The 26,425-nt window shown below is 44.8% G+C and overlaps 1 protein-coding gene across 3 annotated transcripts in view; it reads left to right on the forward strand.

Annotated features, from left to right (window-relative positions):
* KAZALD1 (Kazal type serine peptidase inhibitor domain 1) overlaps positions 1-26,425 on the forward strand; it is a 153,535-nt gene that overhangs the window by 62,454 nt on the left and 64,656 nt on the right. For all 3 annotated transcript variants that reach the window (XM_069239542.1, XM_069239541.1, XM_069239540.1), the window contains one exon: positions 8,307-8,917. In XM_069239542.1, coding sequence (XP_069095643.1) covers positions 8,419-8,917 — 499 coding nt within the window. In that variant the 5' untranslated portion in view covers positions 8,307-8,418. The remainder of the gene's footprint in view (positions 1-8,306; positions 8,918-26,425) is intronic.

The raw sequence follows: 26,425 nt of genomic DNA on the forward strand, positions 1-26,425 counted from the left end.
TGACTAGGTGTACTTGCCACTCTACAGAGGTGGGGTGGGGTGCCACATGGCCTGCCTTACGGAGGGACCTTGCCTACTAAACTCGCCCTGGCCTAGGGAAACCCACAGCCCACCTCCCCCACCCAGACCCCTCCACTGCACACAAAATCAGTAGGATGAGAGTGTACTCACCCCCTTGTAGCTGCTGTGATGCCCTCAAGCGCCCATCAAACTCCGGGTACGCAACCGCCAGGATCCTGAACATCAGGGGGAGTCATGGTGCGAAGGGCACCCCTCCCACGTTGAGAGGCCATCCCCAGCTGAGCCTCTGCCGTCTTCTTGCTCCAGCGGCAAATGTCCTCCCATTTTTTCCGGCAGTGGGTGCTCCGTCTGTGGTAGACCCCCAGGGTCCAGACGTCCTTGGCGATGGCACACCAAATATCTTTTTTCTGGTGGGCGCTGACCTACATGAATTGTACAGGGGGAAGAGAAACTTATTACCAAGTGCACCGTCACAGTCATTGGCCCACATCCCTACCCTTGCCATGTGGCACATGCACTCACTGTCGTTTCATGCACGCCGCAATCTTCCCCCCCTTCTTATATCCATTCCACTCCACACAGGCATAGCCCATACAGCATGGTCCCAGTGTACTTACCTGTTTGTCTGGAGGACCGTAGATTAGCGTGTACTGGGGGAGGACCCCGTCCACGAGTTTCTCCAACTCCTCCGATGTGAAGGCAGGGGCCCTTTCCCCAGACACTCGAGCCATTGTCTCTTGCAGACCGAGGTCACAGCAGCACTTGCAATGTAGGTCCTCTCCTGTCGAAGATCAGGTATCGAGTGATTGAACAGATAGAAAATGGTGGTCACGTCCGCGCCGGTGCGTACCGTCACCGCCGGCTTACATCGTCATTGGCTCATGGGACCCATAAGGTCCAATGTTAATCAATGCAGCATTGCGCCACGGTCTTCCACCGCCTACCACGACGGTGTACAATGCCAGCGCAGTTACCTCACATCCCATTGTCCCACTTTAGAGGTCAGGCAGCCGCCATTTCAGGGGCCCACATTGCTTCATTTTCTACTGCGTCACACATACCTAGGCCTAGACCCAACACACATACAGGCCACTTTTCGGATTAAGATTTGTGTTCTGTGTAAGCTGTGGGTACGTACCTCTGAATTGGTTGACTCTGTGCTCGCTGTTGTCCTTCATAGGCATCGTCTGCTGGGACATGTGAGGAGATGGCGGCATCTTGTGGTGTACAGACTGCTGGTGGACCTGTCGACAATGGAGGAAAGACATGTGATCATCACATATAGGCTTGACCGTGCCACAATCCAGGAACTGTGTGCCCAGCTGGAGCCAGACCTGATGTCAGCTATCCACCATCCCACAGGAATCCCCCCTCAAGTGCAGGTGCTGTCAGTGCTCCATTTCCTTGCAAGTGGGTCATTTCAAACAACAGTGGCCATTGCATCAGGGATGTCCCAGCCTATGTTCTCCAACGTGTTGTCCAGAGTGTTGTCTGCCCTGCTGAAACACATGCGCAGCTACATCGTGTTCCCTCAGGTGGAGGATTTGCCTACAGTAAAAGGTGACTTCTATGCCCTGGGACATATCCCCAACATCACAGGTGCCATTGATGGGACACATGTGGCTTTGGTCCCCCCGCAGGAGTGAACAGGTGTACAGAAACCGGAAGAGTTATCATTCGATGAATGTACAGATGGTATGTTTGGCAGACCAGTACATCTCCCATGTGAATGCCAAGTTCCCTGGCTCAGTACATGATGCCTACATCCTACAGAATAGCAGCATCCCTTATGTGATGGGTCAACTCCAGAGGCACTGTGTGTGGGGCTATTAGGTGAGCACCTGGAAGCAAGACAGTGGGAATGGTTGTCTGGGTCTGGGGATATCCCTACAGGTTAGTGTGTGTGTCTAACAGTTGTCCCTCGCCATTTGAAGGTGACTCTGGTTACCCCAACCTGTCATGGCTGCTGACCCCAGTGAGGAATCCCAGGACAAGGGCAGAGGAACACTACAATGAAGCACATTGGCGAGCACGGCGGATAATCGAGCGGACCTTCAGCCTCCTGAAGACCAGGTTCAGGTACCTCCATATGACAGCTGGATCCCTATTCTACTCACCAAAGAAGGTGTGCCAGATCATCATGGCCTGCTGTATGCTTCACAACTTGACTTAGTGACGACAGGTGCCTTTTCTGCAGGAGGATGGTCCAGATGGCGGTGTTGTTGCAGCTGTGGAGCCTGTGGACAGTGAAGAAGAGGAAGCAGAAGAAGAAGACATGGACAACAGGGACTTGGTGATCCTGCAATATTTCCTGTGAGACACAGGTAAGAATACAAACCGGCCTACTACATGTACTTTAACACTACTACCTCTCTACTGTCTGTCGTTTTCACCCAGTGTATGGTCACTGAGTTGTCACTTTCCCTTACGATTTCACAGATGTGGGTCCCACTGTTTGGGATTCCTCATAAAGCTGTGTGACATAGGTATGTTGACATTACAATTGAAAGAGCTTTTTGCCACAGTAATTGCTAATACACTATTTCGAAATCACAGACTGACTCCAGATTGTTTTGTGCTTCAAGGGTGTTTATTTAAGTGCTCAATATTGGAGGGGGTTGCAAAATGGTGAGGGGTGATGGTGGAGGAATGTCCATGGCAGAGTCCAGTCTATTAGTCTCACAGGTGCATTGCCCAAATGGGCATAGGAAGTGGAGCTGGGGCAGTTTAAGGATGGACAGGGTGACAAAGAGGGACAGAAGGATGACATTCAGGGTGGTCTCATTTCTTGGCGGGGGTCTTGGCATTGTTCTCTGTCTTTGTCCTGGATCTCAGGGACCGTTTGCGGGGTAGTTCTCCCTCTGCAGGGGGTGGGGTGCTGGTGTGGTGGTCCTGTGGCGGTGCCTCATGTCCACTAGCGCCAGCGGAGGTGGTGGGCAGTTCATCATCCATGCTAGTGTCAGGGGCCCCTTGTTGTGCCACAGTGTCCCTCCTGGTGTTGAGTACTTCCTTCAGCACCCCTACGATGGTGCCCAGGGAGGAATTGATGGTTCTGAGTTCCTCCCTGAAGCCCAAATACTGTTCCTCATGCAGGCGCTGGGTCTCCTGAAACTTGGCCAGTACCGTTGCCATTGTCTCCTGGGAGTGGTGGTAGGCCCCCATGATGTTGGAGAGAGCCTTGTGGAAAGTGGGTTCCCTTCGCCTGTCCTCCCCCTGTCGCACAGCAGCCCTCCCAGTTCCCCTGTGTTCCTGGGCCTCCGTCCCCTGGGCCGTATGCCCACTGCCCCCGGGTCCCTGTTGTTGTTGGGGTGGTGGGTTATCCTGGGTTCCCTGTATTGGTGGACACACTGCTGATTGACGTGCCCTGGGGACAGAGGTATGGGCCCGCTGGGTGGGTGCTGTGCTGGTGTTTCCAGAGGGTGGAAGCTTTGTAGTGGCCTGTGACTATGTGATGGGAACCGACTGTCCCGAAGTCCCCGATGGACCGGGCTTGTCATCTAGATCCAGCTGGACAGTGGTGCTGTCATCACTGTGGGCCTCTTCTGTTGGTGGAGTGGACATGTGTGGACCCTCCTGTCCGGTGACGTTGGGTAGGGGTCCTGCAGGGGTATAAAAGGATGGTTATTACATCTGTGTGTGGCATGGTGTGCAATGGGTGGGTGACCGTTTACCCCAGTGCTTGCATTCCTGTGTGGGACCATGTGTGATGATGGTTTAGGGGGATGTATGGGTTTGAGCAGTGGGCATGCTTTGGTGTTGGGTGTCCATGCATTGGTGTTGCATGCAGGGCTTGGTGTTGGGATGTGTGGTTTGTGATGTTGGGACATTTGTGAGGAGTTGGAGTGATGGGGTGAGGGTGTGGGTATGTGATGGCATGCAGGTAGGGTGGGGTGTGTAACAGTTAACATTTGACTTACCAGAGTCCATTCCTCCAGCTACTCCTGCGAGGCCCTCAGGATGCAGAATCGCCAAGACCTGCTCCTCCCATGTTGTTAGTTGTGGGGGAGGAGGTGGGGGTCCGCCGCCAGTCCGCTGAACCGCAAGGTGGTGTCTTGAGACCACAGAACGCACCTTCCCCTGTAGGTCGTTCCACCACTTACGGATGTCATCCCGATTTCTTGGGTGCTGTCCCACTGCATTGACCCTGTCTACTATTCTTCACCATAGCTCCATCTTCCTTGCAATGGAGGTGTGCTGCACCTGTGATCCGAATAGCTGTGGCTCTACCCGGACGATTTCCTCCGCCATGACCCTGAACTCCTCCTCCGAGAACCTGGGGTGTCTTTGCCGTGCCATGGTGTGGTGTGGGTGATGTGTGGGGTGGTGTGTGTGGTGATAAGTGTGCTGATATGTAGTGGGGTGTTGTGTGAGGTGCGTGGAAGTTATGTGGGTGATGGTGTTGTGTGCCTGTGGATGCTAGTATTGTTGATGGTGGTGTCTCTCTGTGTGCTTCTTTCTCAATTGTGGTTGTAGGGGTTTGTGGGTGATGTGGGTGGGTGTTTTATATTGTATTGGGTGTGTGGGAGTGGTGTGCGTATGTGTATCAGGTGTGTGCATTTTGAATTGTCCAATGTGGCTGTGTTTTGTATGTGTGCGTGGATTTGTGTGTCGTGATCGTGTGGGCATATTTCTGTTGGCGTGACGGTGGAGGTTTTGTTTTCACCAGTTTATCACTGACCTTTGGTGTGGCGGACTTGTGTGGGTGTCTGAATTTTGGCGGATTCCGTGCTGTGGGTCATAATGGCTGTGGCGGATTTCCGTGGGCGCGGCGGTGTGTTGGCGGTCTTCTGCACGGCGGTAAGCGGCTTTTACCACTAATGTTGTAATGACCGCCTATGTGTTCCACTAGAGTGGAATGGAATAGAGTGGAAAAGGGTACAGTGGAATGTCATACAGTGGAGTTGCGTACAGTGGAATAACTTAGAGTGGAGTACAGTGAAGTGGTATAGACTGAAGTGGCATAGAATGGAGTGGCACAGAGTGTAGTAGGGCAGAGTAGAGTGAGTGGAATGGCATTGAATGGAGTGGCACAGAGTGAAGTGGTGTTCAGTGAAATAGCTAATACTGGAGTGGCAGAGTGGCAGAGTGGTATAGAGTGGAGTAGCATAGAGTGGAGTGGTGTACAGTGTACAGTGGAGTTGAGTACAGTAGAACAGTGTAGAGTATTTCTAGGAACTAACCCAGTACTCCCAACATTTTCTTTTAAATATGTAGAAACTTACAAATAATTTCCCTAACCTTTTACCACTCTAATGAAGTGGTAATAGGTAGGGAAAAATATAAAACCTAATAAATACCTAAACCTAAGGGCATAATGCAGAACACAGCCAAAGTGTACCTAAAATAACGTGGCTGCCTTTAACTTTAGTAAAGGCAGTAATTAGCCCATCACATAGGTGGTCATTCTGACCCTGGCGGTCTTTGACCGCCAGGGCGGAGGACCGCGGGAGCACCGCCGACAGGCCGGCGGTGCTCCAATGGGGATTCCGACCGCGGCGGTAAAGCCGCGGTCGGACCGGCACCACTGGCGGGGTCCCGCCAGTGTACCGCGGCCCCATTGAATCCTCCGCGGCGGCGCAGCTTGCTGCACCGCCGCGGGGATTCCGACCCCCCCTACCGCCATCCAGATCCCGGCGGTCGGACCGCCGAGATCCGGATGGCGGTAGGGGGGGTCGCGGGGCCCCTGGGGGCCCCTGCAGTGCCCATGCCACTGGCATGGGCATTGCAGGGGCCCCCGTAAGAGGGCCCCTACATGTATTTCACTGTCTGCTGCGCAGACAGTGAAATACGCGACGGGTGCAACTGCACCCGTCGCACAGCTTCCACTCCGCCGGCTCGATTCCGAGCCGGCTTCATCGTGGAAGCCTCTTTCCCGCTGGGCTGGCTGGCGGTCTGAAGGCGAGCGCCCGCCAGCCCAGCGGGAAAGTCAGAATTACCGCCGCGGTCTTTCGACCGCGGAACGGTAACCTGACGGCGGGACTTTGGCGGGCGGCCTCCGCCGCCCGCCAAGGTCAGAATGAGGGCCATAATGTCTAGTTATCACTATGCTCCACGAAATACCACAAAACACAGGGAAATTTCACAACATTATTGCAGCAACAGATATCACTAAGTTAAAATAAGTTAATAAAAAACGTACCCTACTTTCCTGTAGTACTCAGACCCCTCTTTTATCTTTGCACCCCCTTGACCAATCACCACAAACTTTCCATCCTCCGCCAATGTAGAAAAAGCTATAGGCCTGGAAAGTTTCATGGTGATTCAACATGGGGAGGCAACAGTCTGAGGTATTCCTATACCTGAGAATCCTAACTATAACTACAGTGGCTACTGCCACTCTGTAACACACACACATATACACACTTACATTTCAAATGTTTGACCCTCTAATGAACTTGTCCCCTTTAATGGACTTGTTTGATAAGAATAATCACTTTCCTTGTATCCCCCTAGAGCTTCAATGGGAAAAGTGCTAAGAAAAAAAAAAAATTATCCTTGGATTTATTTTAATAACCATAGTGTAGGCACTGATTTTGGTACTATATCATTTGTCTACAATATCTTTGGATGTTAATTTATTTATTTTTAATTATTTAATTAAATCAAGTTGCTAAATTATGCTAGATGTTCTAGCATCACAATGTTAAAGGGAAGCAACCAAATAGGGTATTGTTTATGAAATGAACAATTGCGAAGACAAATCTACATGGTAGGTTTATGAAATGATACACTGTGTTAAAATGTTATTAGTGTATGTAGAAAAAAAAATGATTTCAGAACAAATAAGACAGATGTTCTCAAATTTACCTTGTTCATTTTGCAAGCAAATTATAATATAGAAACCACTCAAAAACAAGTTTGTTGCATGTTGAATGCATCATGACGTCTTTAACAAAATCAAATGTGGAGAGGAGTCGAAGAAGCTTGTTGGGCAGGAAGGGATAACTCTTAGCATGCCGTATCAGTGAGCTGGTGCATAATCAGTTTAGATTCATCCTTGCGGAAAATAGCACTCAAATTAAAAACTGCCAAATAACTGATTATGTGGATATATGGATATTACCTTGTGGGTCTTCGTGTATTGTTGAGGTGAAACAGTAAGGTGAATGTGGTATTGCATATTGTAACGTCGAATTTAGGACTATTGTATTTATAAATATGTAAACATATTGGATAGGGGGATACTTTCTCCCTATCGATTTATGAGTTTAGTTAACAGCAGAACATGAGGGGAGGTCTTACATACTTTGAGAAACTGCAACAGAATTTAGCAATAAAAACAAGCTCGATTTTGTGTAGCATAAGCATGATAAACTTAGAGACACACTAAAGGGGGGAGAATAATACTATCCCTTGGATTTGTTACAGTTCAGTTCACATCCATTACCAACTCTGATGTCCGCAATGTCCACATAAGACGAGGATTGTTGAGGACTGGCAGTGTGTCTGATTTTGTAAAGATTGCTTTAAACTCTCTCTTGTTGCTGTTTCTATTACCCTCTAGAAATACGTTTTATAAAAGTGTGTTTAAAAGTCGGAGTAGAACAGTCTAAACAGTGGTTTTGTCATAAATGCATGGTTGCCATGAGGGTTGGGTAAAACAGATTAAAAATATCTCCACCACATCATTATTGAATTAGCAAGATATGTGCCTTTCCGCTGGGGGAGGGCTGGAGGGCGGAGCAAGCCTCTGTCCTGCTGCATCCCCCTCTCACCTAGGAAACGAGATGATGATGCGGCTGATGCAGCTTGCTGGGTTGCAGTGCGGTTCCTGCCTCGCTGCCAACTCCTTAAGTAAGACTTCAACAGAGTCATTGTAATGAGGCTCTATTAACAGAATGGAGAAACTGTGTCTTGAATTTAGGAAACTTGTACTCCCGAGCACAAACCTACAGGGACATTGCCAAGAGTTCCTTTTCGACCTGTCAATAACGGGTCAAATTGTGTGATTAGAGGGAGCTGACAGAGGCACTCCTGCTTAACTGGACGGGCACGTTGTATACAATATTAGAGGGTCTCTCCGAGCCTTGTTTATCGAACCCTCTGTGATGAGTGTTTATATGATATTTTTTCTATTAAATGCTAAAGATGATCATCGAGCCTGACAGCTCAAAGTAAAGCCTTCTGTCCCTTCTTCCAGGGCTTCCTCCTTATATATTGTAAAGTTCAAAGTGTTTCCCAGTATGCTGTCACATCGTCAGATCAGTAGCTTTTACAACAAAATGAAGCTAAAGGCACCTCTTGCTGTGTGACTAAAACAGTAACAGATCTCTGCTTCTTTTCAGACCAAGACACGAGAGTAATGTTGTCTCGCGGAGAGACGCGAAGGTCGATCCGAAGCTGCACTAATCTCTGAGTGATGGCATTGGTGTGCAGACGAGAGAAGACTGTTTGAAAATGTCGACATTCCCTGCCTGGTCATCGTGTGCATTGATTTCCCTGCTTTATTTGAACTGGATTCTAATATTGCCAGGTTTAGGACTACCTAGTGCTTCAAATTACCTTCAGCGTGGCTGGCAAAGACTGCTGGAGGAGGGCGAGAGCTGCACAGACTGTAACCCAGATGACTGCCTGGCTCCCCGGGGCTGCCTGGCTGGGGTGGTACAGGACACCTGTGACTGTTGCCTGGAATGTGCCAACTTAGAAGGCCAGATATGTGACATGGACAATACCAACAGCTTCTATGGGAAGTGTGGGGATAACTTAGAGTGTCAGTTAGACATGGGTGATCTCAGACATGGGGAAGTTCCTGAGCCCCAGTGCGTTTGCTTATCCAGCACTGCGGTCTGTGGATCTAATGGAAAGACATACACCCAGATCTGTAAATTTAATGAGGCGGCACATGCACATCCAGAAGTCAACCTCACCGTAGTCCATGAAGGCCCCTGCGAATCAGGTAGGGTACACACGTCTAACTTTTTTTCTAATGAAGTGAATGTTCCCTTTCACGTCTGTACTTTGCATGTATATGTTCTGTTCTAGCTTCCCTCCTTGCTTAAATTGCCTCAAATTCATATCAAATGGTCTCTGGATAACTACTCTAATAGACAGGTTACAAACCCACATGATGGATTTCTTGATACATATAAAGTGGTGCCTCCTATGTTTCACTATGCGACACCATCCATAACGTAAGGTAAAGATGAGGTGTTTTAATAGGGAATCGGGGGAATGGGTTTATCGAAACGTATATTGTCAAAATTATATTATACTAGTACTGTATGCATGACCAAGGTACAGCTATGGAAAACTTAGAAATATTTATGTATTTCTTTTGATTACATAAACAGTCTATAATACATGGTTCAGCTTTATGTTCGCTGATTCTTTTTCCTCAATTTCTATTTGTTGGGATCTGCACTGGTGAGCGAAAAAAAGTGTCCTGGTGATTGGTTATTAGTTACCCACTGAATACTGAGATGCCTGTGATCGTCGAATCTCATGATTATGAATGTCGTGACCTTAAGAGCCATCAGATAGAGCTCGTCACAGAAAGGTTTTATATTTAAGATAATTTTCTTCGCATTTCTTTACCTCTTAAAAGAAGAAAAGTTTGCTGTACACTTAAATAAATATGAAAAACATGGGTGGATTTCCTATCCTGCTTCATGTGTCAGCTGTAGACGGAGTTGCCATTCTGGTCAATGGTTTTCAATAATCAAAATTCTGATATTCAAGACCTATTGTAGATAAGTTGATTAGGCGTGTGTTTGCTTATATTAATGTGAACTTCAAGGTAAAAGCTGTGGCTATTCTGTGCTTAACCTGTGTAACACCTCAGTGAGCCTGCTGACACATAGGCCCTCATTCTGACCCTGGCGGTCGGCGGAGAGACGGCGGTCGGACCGCGAACAGACCGGCGGTATTAAAAATGGCATTCTGACCGCGGCGGTCCCCGCCGCGACCGACCGCTACTTCTCCACTCCGACCGCCACGGCGGTCATGACCGCGGGGCTGGAGTTTGCGCACTCCGGCCCGGCGGTCGTCCCAAGACCGCCAAGGGTATTATGACCCTGCCTACCGCCGCGGTTTCTTGCGGGCGGGAACCGCCGTGCGAACCATGGCGGTAAGCACTATCGGGGCCAGGGAATTCCTTCCCTGGCACTGATAGGGGTCTCCCCCACCCCCCACTACCCACCCGAGTCCTCCCCCCACACCCTCCACCCCCCTGCCACCCCCCAGAGGTGGTACGAACCCCCTCCCCACCCCCACCCCGACATGCACATACATGTACCCCGACATGCACACACCCCCAACATGCACATATACACACCCCCTACACACACATACACAACGGGGACACATACCCGCACACATACATGCCGACATGCGCACCTGCCGAACAGCACACATTACCCATAGACACAGCAGCACCCCCCGCCCGCATACACGCACTCACACACCCCCTCTACACACTCACACGCACACCCCCATGCACGCCCACATCACACAACACCCCCCCACCCCCTCCCCTCACGGACGATCAACTTACCTTGTGCGTTGGTCCTCCGGGAGGCGACGGGAGCCATAGGGACGTGACCGCCAACAGAAGACCGCCAACAGAAGACCGCCACACGGAAATGTGGGTCGTAATTCTGTGGGCGGTGTTCTGCTGGCGTGGCGGTGGAGGTTGACCAGTCTCCACTTTCCCGCCGACCGCCAGTGTGGCTGCTGGCGGTTTTCCGGCGGAACGCTCCCAGCGGTCAGAATGCGCACAGCGGCACACCGCCGCGGTCGGCGGTCTTCACCGCGGCGGTAACTCAGCGGTCTTGCGAAAAGACCGCCAAGGTCAGAATGAGGGCCATAATTTTGCCACAAGTCCCACTTGAAGCATTTTGCCTTTTCATCTTGGATAAAGAGAAAAATCTGTTCTCCCTGGGCAGTAGTGGGCAGCTTCTGTTTCTGCTTGGACATTATGTCCGGAGTTGGCACTCATTTTGGACATGTAATGGTCAAAGTCATCTTTAAAAAGTCTCAACTGTTGACCTGTTTGAGCTGAAAAACTCCACCTTCTTTTTTATTCTCTACCCAAGCACAGAAGGAAATTGGGGAGATGAGAATATATATTAGTGAATAAAAGTTATTCGCTACTGCGCTGCACTTGGGCCTGATTTAGAAATTGTCGGATGGGTTACTCTGTCACAATGAATATTCTAAATCCCATTAAATGGTTGACATGAGACAGATACAAATTGGATGTTCTAATCCATCGTCAACTTGTCTTTGTAATAAGGCAGCCCCTGTAGCTCTTTCAGAAGCATCAGTGACCACAATAAATTGATTGGTGGTATCAGGATGTAGTAGTATAGGAGCTTGGGTGAAAGCATGTTTTAAGTTTTGGAAGGCGCTTTCGGCCATATCACTCCAGATGAAACCATTTCGTAAATTCTCTTTTTTAAGAGTTTGTGTAATTTAGCTGGGTTGCTGAGCGAAATCTGAAATAACTTGGCGGTAAAAGTTGGCCAATCCTAAGAAACACTGCGTTTCTTTGATGGAAGAGGGGGATGGTCAGTCTAGGATATCCTGGACTTTCTCTGGATCCATGGCAATACCACCTTGACTGATGTGATACCCTAAATATTTCACTTCTGTCTTGTGGAATTCACATTTCTCAGGTTTACAGAACAGTTGATGTTGTCTAAGTCTACCTAGGACTTAAGTATCTTTTCTTCTGGTTCAGTGAGCGAGTACATTGTACCAAAGGGAACAACAGCACCAGGTTCCAATGGAATGGTACAATCATACTCTCGTTGTGGAGGTAGTACTGGTTTCGTTGGTTTTTTAAACACATCTGCATAATCTATATGATGACTAGGTACCCTTTGGATAGTATTTATGGAACATCCTACTTCTGGTATTGTAGACAACATTTTCCTTGGTGGCCAATATGTTCCTGAAGCATAACAGTGGTCTTAGCAAAATTGTGAGGAAAGAGAAATAGTTCTGGTTTCCCAATTGATATACGGGTTATGCCTTGTAAACCAGGGTATACCTAGGATTATTGTATGGTTAGGTGTGGCGATCAAATCAAAAGGAACATGTTCTTGATGTTCTCCGAAGTGTAAAAACAAGGCAGGAGTAGCGTTGATGACAGGATCGGAGGCTAACAAAGATCCATTAATGGTATGAACTTGCGCTGGAATATCTTTTAATACTCAGGGGATCTTGTGATCCATAGCCCAGGTCTCATCCATATAGATTCCACTGGCCCCACAGTCTAATAATGCCAAAGCTCTTCCTTCCCAACCATCAGGTAACTGTAGGGTAATCGGTAACAAAACAGTGTAGTGGCATTTTCATTAGAAGAACTAACAGAAGGTATCACAGAGAATCCCGTCCCCTCCCTTCTCATAGAGGACCGGATTTGGTGTTTCCAGAGGACTTCACTGGACGGACTGGGCAAGTACGTAGCAGGTGGCCAGCAGCTCCACAATAGAGACCTAATCCTTTTCTACATCTAGTCTCATGCTCACTTGCAGTGAGAGGGCCACAAGCGGTGTCTATTTGCATGGGTTCCTCGTCTGTTGCTTCTTTTGAGTCTGGTCGAGATTCTTTGGAACGATGGACGATTGTACGTGGGTTTCCTGCATAAGAAGGTCCATGCTTTCTTAACGGCGTTCTTTAAGATGATACTCTATGGAGAGCGCTTGATCTATCAATCCACGTAGATCTTCCACTCTGGTTGAATGTACTAATTCGTCTTTGATTTCATTCTCGTAGACCTCTTAGGAACAGAGTTACCAAAGTACGTTCTACCGATGTTGTCTATGCTGCCAGTTGTCTAAAGCGTGTTATATATTGGAGAACATCTTGGATACCTTGCTGAATATCACATAACACTTCTTCTGCAGACGCCTCCAATCCCGGGCGTACAAACATTTGTTTAAATGCAGAGAGAAAAGCTGAATAGTCCAGACAGCATAGGGTCGTTAGAGGCTACTAACGGAGTCGCCCAGGCCAAGGCAGGACCAGACAAGGCACTGATAAGGTAACCCACCTTTGTTTTATCTTGCGCAAATTGTGTGGGTCGAAAGGCAAAATAGATGGTCAGAGCATCAAGGAATTCTCGTAGTTTATTTGGATCTCCTGAGAAATGTGGCGTGGTAGCAGAGACAGTAGGAAAATCTGTGGTTCGGGATGCCATGGCTTGTCGTAAAGCCGCATTTTCATTTCATACTTGTTGCAGTTCCTGGGCTTGCTGTTGAATAGTTAATAGCAACGACTGGTTGTTTTCTGCAGCTGCCGTTGAGCTATCCTTCATACTGCTCAAAGAAGGCTGGTTGGTTTGGGGCTGCAATCTGTCACAGTTTACTCGTTGCTTACGGATAGGACTAGATGGAACTGCAGGATGGTCTTGCTTCTTGTAGGTCCTGCTTTGACCGAGGTATGAGCGACCCTTTCTGGTAGCCACGGTGCTGCTGACAAGAGAACGTCAAGGCAGCCCATGCCCTCCAGAAGGAGTCCCTGAGGAAAAACCCAAGGGGAAAAAATCTCATTGGCTGGAACTCCCTGGAACAATAAATGGGCACAGGCAAAGATAAGTCTTCAAATAACACGGGCAGTCGCGGATGGTCGCCACAGCCCGCGATTAGAAACCATCCGTTCAAGGAGCTGCCACTCGGTAGAAAATGTACTCAAGTGGCAGAAAAGAAGCAGTGCCCTCTCGCGCTGAGCGTGGTGGCGTTTGCACAGATTTTTCCACAGGGGGCAAACGGCATGACCTAATGCACTCTGCCACTTGTGGAACTCTGCGTAGCATGGCCAAGCTTTTTGGTCACTTCACGGAGTCCCGCATAGCGTAACAGTGCAAACTCCACCCAGGCCTAGTTCACATCTGGCTGCTTGACTTACACTAAAAGCCTGGGAAATTGCATCCCCATGAAATTCAGTGCTTCTGTTTCTCAGACACTTGAAGTTCCAACTGCCCCTCTTGTTCGATAGGGAAGGTACTGAGGTAATCTGAGGCCATAATGCAAATAGGGCACACTTTCCCAGTTTGTGCTACATTTTAACAGGTGCAGTAGGGACAAACAGGGACAGTGCACCTATTACAGTGAATGTGCTGCCTCTAGGACTGCCATGAACTCAAGCTGCCATGGAGGCAGTGTATTCAATTAAATTGGAGTGGTTGCTTTAAAGCCGCTACATGTTTGTCTGTGCAAGCAGCAATCTGCCTGCATTTTAAAGAGGGGCAAAAGATCCCCCTGCAGATTGCAGTGAGTGACTGCACCCGCCTGCAGGGAGATGTCTGAGGGGATCCATGGTATCCCCTTCAGCCATCCAGAGGGCTGATGTCAGGGAGTGCACTGACAGTGACCCACGTTTTTATGGCACACTTTTACTGCACCTCCTATGGGCCTGTTTGCCTCTGCACCCGTTTCATATGGTAAGGGTGTAGATGCAAAGTGATTCCTTCATTTGCATGGGGCCATGACCCTGTGCAAATGAGGGAATGTCCTCTGAAGACGCTGCTAGCACTACATGTGTTCCAGCGCTATCAGTATTACAGCAATGTCCACACAAACGTCAACGGCCCCTTCTGTAATGCCAAAGTTCCCCCGGGGAACACAATGTAAGCGCACATGTCAGTTACTCATCTGCATATGGTACTTTCCGTAATATGGCTTGGCAGTGATAGTATAACCCATATGTCATCTCCACCAGCTTCCTCACCTTGATATAACCCAGTCTTTTGATGTACCCAGGGCTGCAATATTGTCAAGGAGGATAGGACACCAGGGAGCATTTCTTTTCTAAATTGTTTTCTGCAAAGAAGCCCACTAAAGCAATTTACGTGAATCAGTGTCTCTTATGGCAATCACATCACTCCAAAAGATGTTGGGCTCTAGTAAGCACCAAATCTCAGGACACATGGACCTAGCTTGATTATAAATTCAGTCTTGGACCTGAACCATTGCTATGAAATTCCAAGCTCCATGCATCACTTCCTATGGGAAGAAAAGCAGGTAAAATAATATAACCCCTCTCTTAACGTTAAGAATGTTGGTTTCTTGCATGCTTTCCGGGGCCAAAGGTCAAGAAGTGCTACCTGATTTGTGAAGACAGCTTTTTTTCCAGTTTCTGAAAGAGACTGAAGTATAGGCATTTTATGAGAATGGATTTCGCTTCTTTATTTCTTATGATCTATTTTCATGGTAGTATCAGACCTGCCTTTGTATTGATGATGAAATCCAAGCTTTGGCTAACTTTATAGGTTGAGTTGCTGGGTTCTCAATGTTTACAATAAAAACTGTATCCATTAAAAGATGTACTATTATCGGCAATGGTTAATTAAACTTTATTTGATTCATGAATCATCACAGGGGTGTCATTTAGTGAAATGATCGAAGATATTTTTCATTCTCTAAAGAAAGCTGTTCCCATCCTCATAGATTGTTGATACACTGGGTGACCTTCAAAAAGAAATGCAAAGGTCAGCCACAGATTTTGCTTTCTAATGCCTTTTCACCTTAATCAGGGTTCATTGGTATGTGCATTTTAGAGTGAAATGTAGCATGTAGTTGCAGTCAAGAGAATGAGGAATCTCTCCATTTAGAGATGAGCCAAGGGTTCCAATGTTTCCTATAAAAAACCTTAGTGGATAGTAAGGAGTTCAAAGTTATACAAGTGTATATTTACTTTGGGCTGCATTATATTTTTCACTTGTGTGACTCAACGTCTACTTAGCTGGCTGGAAAAGCTGCTAAAATGGTTGTCCACCTTTAAAAGACAAGAGTGGCACATGGCATCTCTGTGTGGGGCAGGCCACAGACACAGTTTCGGTTCACCCAAAAGTCAGGTGGTGTAGAATTGACTTTAACTTGTTCCTCTCCAGTAGAGACTAGGCTGTCGATAGGCTTTGGCTACCTTTGACTTATAAGTTACAATCTCGAAATCTCAAACCGGTGCATGGATGACGCGCGTTCCTCTGCATGTGATTTTTTTTTAAAATAATATCACTGGTTTGATAGTCTATTCCCATACGTGAGACTGTCTCTATAATCGCAATCGAAACCAGTGTAAGTAAAACAAATAAAGTGTTGACATTTGTGTGCCTGTATATTTGGTACAGGATGTTTCTGTAACAAAATCTTGGTGACGATTCGCCTGCATGAAAAAATGGTAAGCAAGGAGATATATTTAAATTACATATCAGCTCCTTACTATAGATGTGAAATATTTAAATTTAGAATGGGGTACACATCAGTCAGCATGGTAGAAGGTTTAGGGGAATGTCTTGCGAAAGAATTGTCAAAAATATTACTCCCCGTAGGATATCTTGGGAGATAATTCAAATTAATTTGTCTTCTTGTGCTTTGTTCTTTGCATGGAAGAAATAATTGAAGCTAGTATAGTTGGAAGCCAAATGGACACGAACTGAAGATACATATTGCTTTTTAATGCAGGGCAGACAAACAAAATAGACTTGGCAGGAGTTGTTTATCGCTCTCTCAGAATGAGATAATATTTTTCTGAAAAATAAAAAGTGAACTGGTCAATGTTTATATGATAGATAGTTCTGGTTGAACTTATTTGGCGGGACATTGAGCCAAACATAGGGTACGATTGGGAGTCTAGCTGCCCACTAAACACAGCGAAGTTCACCCCAATTTTATTTGGGGCTGCAGAGGAAAGCAGGCCCATGCAGGGCAGTAAGACATTTTCATGAAATGTACATAAGAGAAAGATGTTTCTTATTAGTTGTGCCCTAAAGCAGGCTCCACATCCTCTCTAACCATTGCCACGTGCTACACTGTAAATTGAAAGTGACAGTCTATTTGATATATCTATGAGGCCGAAGCCATAGCTATGTATTTTATACTAGATGTTACTTCTATTAAAATGTTTCCATTAACAACAGCGGTTTTAGGGGACTTCAACCGTCAATGAGGATTTAAAGCTCTTGCTTAGGCCAAAGACGTTATTACATCAACAAAGAACGACTGCAAGATGGGGGACTTCCTGAGCTTGCATGGTTTACTAAAACATCACATTTTGGCCTCATGATTTGTGATTTAAATTTAGAATTTTCAAAGGTGCATTTGATGGGATATGATGACAATTTTTAGTTAAGGTGAAAGTATGGCAGTAACGTTAGGTCAATATGTATGACTTTATAGTTAAGGCTGAGGCCCTACTTGCAGTGTGGTCCTTCGTGTAGGATTGTAACTTTCAGTTACAGTTACTTTTAGGCGCCAATTCCAAACACTTCCTGGACCTGTGAAAGATTAGAAGAGGACTTAGCATGCTGTCTGTGACCCGAGATAATCCCTGAAGGAGTGGATGTGCTTTGATGAATGGATGTATTAAAAAAATAGCTGAGAGGGAGCATAAAGAAGAACAGGGGTGCCTCCACTCAACAGTGCTATCAAAATACTGAACCCCTTCCTCCTGCACCCCAAATATCACACCACACAATCTGTGCTGTGATAAGTCAAGGGAAAAGTCGGAGATGCCTCATGTAAGCAACCACCACTTGGCGGCTTGATGACAATACCAAATGGCTTCTCTTATCATGATAGCCATATTCCAATGCATGTGGGAACCTCTCCTCACCCCTTCAAAAGTAATGCAGAAGAAATACCAAATGTGTGTTTCTTAACTTAGCACTACATCTTAGTGTGTCAGGCCCTCTAAACAAGAGTGTTATTGTCCGCTTATTATGTTGATTGGCCCTCATAACCCAAATATTTGAAGGATAACTAGATTGCATGATATTTGAATTTCAGGAGTAAGGGGTTCGGTGTTTTGATTGTTCTGATGAATGAAGCCAAAATATAAAATGGGATGAAATGATGTTTCTGGGGCAAGAAAAATAAGAAAGGAGACCGGGAGGAGGGCAGTTAGAATCACTGTGATATAGTGGGGACCAGTGCTTAATTTGTAAAGGAATGAGTGCCCGGGCCCAAAACTCTGCTCAGACGTGTGCGCACGTAGCACCTGAATGCCAATGTGCAGAATACCAAGGCTGAATAGTCACAAATCCACTTTGTGCCTCTCTAAACCATTTTCAGACACTCTTTTCCACTTTATCTCTCTCTTGCAGGTTCCACTTTCTAACGTTGTGACTTTTTTCCCTTTTTATCTTCCACCATCTTTCTGTTTTTTGTGCTTTCCCTGGTTTCCTCAAGGTAAACGGATAATGAAGAAAAATAAGCGCCGGTCCCCAAAAATGAGTCCATGTGGGCCCCACCGGGAACCACTGGCTCAAATTAAGCACTGGAGGGAAGTGAGTGAGGAAGAGAGGGAATGACTAGGGAATGGTGGCATAATGAGGAGGGGCAGAGAAGCTTTCACTAATGCAAGGGACAGGGAGACCAGGACAAAAATAAGAAGCCTCTGACGGATGGAGCTAGAGGTTTAGATTGAGATGAGATCAGGAAAATATGCAATGGATGGAGAACCAGAGGAAGGGGAGAGGGATAGTATGTAGTAAGTGAAGCGAGAGGGTGAGTATGAAAGACACAGTGCTTGTAATGAACGGGAAACTATGTGAAGAGAGGTTAGAAGCAGAGGATAGTTAATAAATGGAGGGACATGGTGACAATGTGAGGAGGGACAGGGTGTCTTTGATGAAAGGAGGGGCAGGGCGAGAATAAGTGTGAGAACCTGGAAGAGTATGTGAAGAAAGGCAATAGGAGCCTGTACCAAAGATACAGGGATCTGTAAGGAAGGAGGAAAAGTGTTGTAGTATATTTTCTACCTTGTGACCCAGTCTTTCTTGCAAACTATCAAACATACAAATGCTGACTGCTCCTGGAAATGGAAGTCTATTCCACTAGAGCACAAGCATAAGGGTAGAACTGGAGACAACATCGAGTGGCGTGTCGTCAGTAGCATTACATACCCAAGGTGATCTTCAACTTTACCATTGGAGCAGTAGTTCCATGCACAAGAATGTTCAGTTTTCTGTGTATACAATGCAAAATGTTCAGGTATGTCTCCAAGAACTGTTGAATTACCCACTGTTAACAAGTAAAGCCATGAGCTGTTAGTATTCTAAAGTATGCCTAAAGGAATGTTTATACTTACATGTGGGACTCTGTGCCTTTATTAAAAATTCTGACAAGTTTACCTGGTGGTCTAAGCACAGTCAACTTACTTGAGCAGCCGCCAAAAAAGACTACTGAAAAGGACCCAGTAGTTGCCATGTCTTCAGAGCCAAGATGCTGCAACTGAAGTCAGGAAGAAAACATGGGGTAACCTCATTAATCCTTATGGAATCTGGGCATATTACAACTGCGTAACAAAACAGCAGACCCTAAGGGACAAGTAAATATGTAAATATATTGTCCCCAATAATGCCATTGTAATTTTTGGGCAACACAACTGTTTTATAATCCTCCTTATGCTTTATTCTAGAGTTCACATAATTCATTGTGTAAACATTTGCCAAACACTCTCTTTTTAAATTTTATTTAGCTCAGTACATTTCACCAGTGCTTAATTTGTGCTTTTTGTTTCTGGTGCTCAGCACCAGCACTTATTTTTGAGGGCTAGCGCTTAGTCTTCTGCCTCAAGCATTTGCTGCGACCAAAAGACACGTTTGGGAAAGACGGAGGAAGAGAAAAACGAAAAAGCATCACAAAGAGAGAAAACTGAAAGCTGCAAGGTGAGAGCTGAAGGGGCAGGGAGTGGCTTTAAATGGATTGAAGAGGTCCGAGATGGCTTCGGGATTAAGCTGCCTCAGTATTCCGTGTTCGCACATTCAATTGCAGCTGCCGCATGTTTAAGAGGAGCACCTGCACCTTCTTATTTACAAATTAAGCACTGGTTTCACCAAAGGAACATTATATAGTCCTTGCATACATGATTTTAGGATGATGCACATAATTCTAGTGTCCATCTTGAGATTCAAAGGCAAGACATAAAGCAGGCACCACATTGTTCCAACGTTTCTTCGCACAATGACAAAACACTTCAATTTTCTTAGTTAGCAAAAAAGGCTACTTTATTAAGATAGGTTCATAGTATAAATTAATTAAACTACTTAACACCTTGTAAAAACCCCAGCCTCACTAATGCTTTAGATTTCTATCATTCCCCCACCTCTAAAACTCCCAACTTGCCAAACATTGCATCAACAAAAAAAATGCTCTTCAACGTCTTTCCTTTCTTCCTCCACTCACTACCTTTTCCTTGCATTCCCCATTAATCTTCATCACACTCCAGAAAGCATTCACAAGCAAACTCGTCTAGTGTGTTTCAAGCCCCAGATATTAGTCTTGCTCTTCCTTGTGCTCTGTCCTCCCCCAAGAGATGATCACTCCCTCTCCAGACTCTCCACCCTCCACAAATACCACTCTGCAAAAAACTTTACAGTGAGGGTTCCGTACATCATCGCTTTTCTTTCCACAAATGCTTAAACATTTCCCTCAATTAAAGCAGGTGATATGCTTGCCCAAATGTTGATAAATATACTCCATTGGCCCTAAAGAAGTAATGATCCATTCCTTTCATGTTTTGTATTAAATAATAAAAATATGAACACATCTTAACTGAATTTGGACCTTTCACACAACCTAAAGTAAAATAAATTGACAGTCAGAAAAATATGTCCTATATAAAACTAAAATGTTTGTGCATTTTGTTTCCTCACATATTTTTCGCAGCATTTGAGCTTCCATCTTCTGATCCCTTTTAGATATGCCCATGACCAACCCAACATTGCCAGTTGGTTGCTGCTCAAAAGCAAAATAACTCTTTCCCATATTTTTCAGAGGTTTTACCTAGATTTTTGAGCGCCAGTCTTAATACTCCTAATAAATTGGACATAGTATTTTCTTGTCCATTCTTATGGCAAAATATTTCCTGATCCTACAGATTAAATTTGTTTTGAAAACCTTTCCATTCCTCTACTGGACATAAATGTGATAACCCACTTATCTTCAGCCCTATCCATTTGCCTCTTCCTGCCTGCTTGATCTTTGAATCTCTCAACCAAATTCTCAATTTATTCCTTTCAATAAATACTTTGCTACTCTTTATGCCACTATTTCCTTTCAAACCTTGATGCTCCGAGGCTCTATATCGACCAAAAACATGCATAACATGCGTAACCTGAAAACAAGTACTTCATATTCACCATAACAGTGACTATTTAACGATATTGAGATTTTTTCCAATAAATCAAATGTCACAGGCTCCCTTAAAAATGGTTGTCTGTCTTGCTTCTAACTGAAACCTTTCAGAACTTGTTTTATAAGTAACCATGGACTAGGTTGCATCTCCACCATAGCTTGCCATAAAGGGATAACCCTGCTAGTTTTCCTGATATGGTTGTGTGTGACAAATCCTTGTCAATCAAAAATGTCACAAACTTTAAAGTTGCTTTTTCATTTGCCATGGTTTCACTTTTTCTCAAATTCCCTGTATTTCCATGAATTAAAAATTCTTGCCACACCTGCTGAGAGTTTCTTCATGCTGATGGGGCTATTGACGTCTCTACCAACTCCACTATTCTTGTTTTCCCTCCTCATGCCCAAATGTTCTACAATTCTATCTTGCTGCTTTTTGCATTTGGGCAGACTGCAGAACTTCTGCCACCAAAAACAAGATAATGCGTCTGCAATATTGTTCCTTACCCCTGGAATGTGTCTGGCTTCAAATATAATATTAAGCAGCAAACACTTTAACATAAATGGCCATAATAGTCTCAGAGCTCTCAAATCTCTAGCTTTTTGTTTATTCATAAGTTCCACTATGGCCATATTATGTACATTGAAAATAACTTTCCTGTTCTTCGAGTCCTCCCCAAGGCATGCAAAGCCACAACCAAAGGGAAAAGCTCTAAAAATCTTATGCAGCATCCTTATTGTAACCAATTTTGTGGCCAGCTCTCAGCACACCACCTACCCTCTCAAAAGTGCCATAGACCTTTGTGCCTGCAGCATCAGAGTAGATCTGTACTTGCCAAATAGTATCTTTCTCCAAAAAATCCAAGGGAACTCCATTACAATTTTCCAAAAAGGTTAACCAGATACATAGATGATGCTGACATCCTTATTCTGTGATGCCATAGTCTTGCTCCAGACATTGCCATAACTAAACATCTGCAAAATGTTCTCCCAACGCTCACTACTCTACATGCAAAATTCAGATAGCCCAACAAATTCTGAACTTTCCTTAGTTCCAACTTTCTTTCACCAATGACCATCTATATAAAGGTTTTTTTATTTCTTGGACTTTACTTGCTGGAAGTCTTGCTATCATATGTATAGTATCTATTTCAAAACCCACAAATGTAAGCTTCGTACTTGGATTTTCTGTATTATTTGGAGACTAATGGAACTCCCAGTTCTTCAGCTGAACTTTGAAAGTTTTTTAAAGCCTGCAAAATTGCCCTGTATCGTTTGATCCCACAAATAAGAAATTATCTACATAATGGAAAACTAGTTTGGGGCTGCTTTTACGTGTGAAAAACCATTGTAAAATGTGCTAAATGTTTCAAATAATGCACAAGATATGGAACATCCCATAGTTAAGACTTTATTAACATAAATAGCTCCCCATATTGCATGCCCAAGAAAGCAAAATCAGCCAGAGGTGCTGGTAGGAGTCTAACTGCTGATTGTATGTCACTTTTTGCCATTTCTGCCTCAAATGTACCCACCCTTACCAATTTCATGACATCGTCTACCAATGAATATGTGACAGTAGAAACTGTTGGGGAGATAAAATCATTGATAGACTGCCCTTCAAACCATTTGATGTATTCGTTTATATTCCCCTGTCGTTTTCTTAGGAATTAAACCTAAAGGCAAAATTATTGTTGTATAATGGCCAATGCAAAGAGTGGACTGCAATCTTTCCTTCCATTAGTTCTTTGTCAAACTTTTTGGACTATATCGGGCAATTCTTTTGCAGATTTCAAATTGCCTGCCCATCTTTTTATTCTAGGCCCTTGGTTCCACAGACGAACAGGTGGCTAGCATTGAAAGAGATGTGAGTTACATAGCTCTACTCACCTAAAGACGCTCTGGCACAAATACTGCCAAACGAGGGTGCTGCAGGCATGTCAGTGATGATGGACTTTACCGAGTTAACATAAAGTCTTTTAAAAAAAATAATCCAGTGTGGTAGGAATAAATAGTTGTGTTGCCGAATAATGGCAACAGAATTATTGAGGACCAAACTATTTATTTGTGTATTTATTTTTTAGTAATCCCAACCGGGATCACGGCTGCCAGGTGGCCACGACCAGTTAACTGTACTGCACTGTGTGGACCCATATGGTCCAGGAACAAAATGGCTTCCAGCAACAAAAATGTGCTGTCCAGTGTCAGGGTTCAGTGTGCTTCACTCCTGTGATCCTTTGACAGTACCACCCCTGCAGGGAGCAAGAACACCATCATTCCACTACTATATCTTCTAACAGCACCCAAGAACGGACAAGCAGACAGCTAGGCAGAGCACGTGCACTTCATCCACAGCTTTGTCTTCCTGCAAGACTCGAGAGCTATCAGATTCCCACAGCCAGTGCACTGCACCCAGGAAACGCACAGCCTTCAGGCACATTGACACTTAAGAGGATGCTTCCCTTCTCATGTCCAGTATAGATGTTTATAGAACTAGTATTTCAGAACTCTCAAGTCTCTTGGGCGGGAACAGTTCATCTAGTCCAGCTCCTAACTTGCAGTCTGACATGTGCAGTCAAATCACAACAATCGCTGCCAAACCCCAGACATACCTCATTCACGGGCCACTTTCATCCCTCACTTGCAGAGTTGAGTAATGTGTACCTCTGGAAACATAGTACCATATCCTTCACACTCCTGGCTGCCAATGACTGCTGGTACTAGCTTTACTGCCCTGCAACCCACCTAAACTGTCAAATACCAAAGAGTAAAGTAAGAATCCCAATATACACCCTGGATCTGCCAATGATCTATCCGAAACAAAAAAACAGGGTGCCGAAATAGTCTGCGATCAGAGCAAATGCATCATCAATTATGTTTGACTCAAACAGTTACCTGCAAGAAATGTAATAAAGCCCGTGTGTGCATTGCCATATGTGAGCCACTGTATTGCGCTGACGGTAGGAGGTGATGAGTGAAATCAAACACCAACCACAGAAACAGCAAAGATGAAGCTGCACTATTATCACCGCACTGTTTCTGACACACTGGACATTTGCTTTCAACATTGGTTGGTTTGGCTCTTCAAATAAAATAGTCACAGATCCATCCTGTGCATTTATCTGCCTTATGTATGCTGAATGCCATGCTCCATATACAATGCAGGCACGATTGGTACTAACTGATGATACTTTCATTCTGTTCCATGCTAGCTGTCCGTCACATGTTGTTTGTTTTGTTTGGAGTTTCTACATTTCTCTATGTGCCAAAGGTTGTTGGCACTCAACATGCATGTCCATCATGAAAGTACATCAATAAAAGTATTATTTGGTTGTTGTCCCTAAAAGGATTTGTGCTCTATGCTTTGGGTCCAAATGTCCACTTCCACTGTTTTAAATCACTAAACTTTTGCAACAATAAGGTAAGGATTATTTGAAAATCAATAAAACACATATTTTCTGTGTATTTCGGCCCTTAGTGATTGCGTCGGGGTTGAATAGCTCTTTGCTCGCCATGCTCTGATTCTTAACTGAGGAGGCTTTGCAGGCTGTCCGTGATCAGCATCTGTGGATGTCACTTCAGCTGCCTAGGAGGAGAGGACAGCTGATGGTGCCCTTTCTGTGCTCTAGGCACCCCTTTGTAGGTACTTGGCATCAGCCTTTTCTCCATCACCCAAGATGCTCAATGTGCACTTTGCTAGTAGACGTGCTCACTTTCTCATGTGTCCTTGACTTTGACGTTTTGTGCTCATCCAAATCATCCCACAGGGGATGTGTTTTAAAGCGTCGAGGAGCAGGAAAAAGACAGATTACTCCCTCCAAACAATTCCATCTGCGATATTCATCCAGAGGAACGTATTGATGATAATTGTTTATCTCTCATAAATAAAAATGGCCTTATGGAAACTTTTTGCCTGAAATGACTGATGCATCAAGACAGTGATGTCTGCTCATCCTTAGTGGACTTCAATGAACTTCTTCACTAGGAGAAATAATGTGGTGCTATGCTGGCTATACTGCTTTTGGCTCTCACAGCATAGTGAAGCAAACCCGTCTAATCAAATAGGCTCAGAGTTTATCATTATATTTTAGCATAGGGATACCATGTTAGTTGAGTGGAAACCTTCAAGAAGCCAATAGAACTACCATAGAGGCACTCTTTTTGTGGAATCACACAACTTCCACCCATTCAAATGCAGGACTCTCGTGTGTGAAACAAGAGTCCTTCTCCTTAAAAGAACGTTTTGAAGCTCTTTTTCTGTCGATCACATGAGCTTTGACTGCAGCTGTTGTGTCAAGTCAGATATTAAAATAGCACTGATTGGACATTAGGAAACATTGTGTTAAGTAGTCACGTTTCCTATGGGATACAGGTACGCACATTTTGCAGCTGAAGAAGCGATATTTATTACACCAACATAGAGCTCACCATCTAAGAGCTTTTGCCACATAATTCTCTTCGAGCTGCCACATTCCCAAACTGCTTCTACCCTTGTAGTCCACATTTCAGACCTTTATAGAAGTTAATGTCTGGAACACTAAAGGGAGATTGGAACATGAAGATACCACACATCTCACTTTCGAAAAAAACGATAAAAAATTGATGTTGTAACTCAGAGTAAGTAAAACAAAGTACACATAAATGGATAAGTCACATCCTCACTCAACAATCTCAACAATGAATAAAACATTTACTTAAAATATATTCTTTTAAGTCTAACAGTGTCTTCCAGACTCTGGGAGGGGATCTGACCAAAGGTTTGCTTTCTTTGTACAAGCATTCTCCTTGTCCTTTTAGTCATTGGACCCCTTTCTCTGATCTAGTCTCCCTCACAGTGAAATCATAAAATTCCCCCACAGGAAAACCAAACTAATAACTCCACACTCACACAGTCAATGAATCTCTCTATTGATCAGCCTAAAGACAAAGGAATCAAAGGTGTATATTTAATATAATCCCAAATAAAAACCCCAAATCACACAGTAACAAGACAAACACATCAATACTAAAACCGCCAATAAAACCAAATAAAATTCAGTAAAAGGGAGACAAAAAAAGACATATACAATAGTCTATAAAATGAGACTGTCCCAATTCTGGTAGGTATAGGCCTATCGATAATTGTCAGCAGTCCTTATTCGATAAGAGCCTCCTTCTATGGGTCCAGTGGGAATAAAGCGTTGATGCGTTTCGGTGGGTATACCTACCACCTACTTGTTGTCCACTCCAGGGATGTACTTTAAAATAAAATCAAAATCATATAGAGTAACATCCTATTTACAAATAATCAAAGAAACTAAGTCCAAACCCTTCTTTAGAAAAAACTC

This window comes from Pleurodeles waltl, chromosome 6 (genome assembly GCF_031143425.1).
Source record: "Pleurodeles waltl isolate 20211129_DDA chromosome 6, aPleWal1.hap1.20221129, whole genome shotgun sequence".
Lineage (NCBI taxonomy): Eukaryota > Metazoa > Chordata > Amphibia > Caudata > Salamandridae > Pleurodeles > Pleurodeles waltl.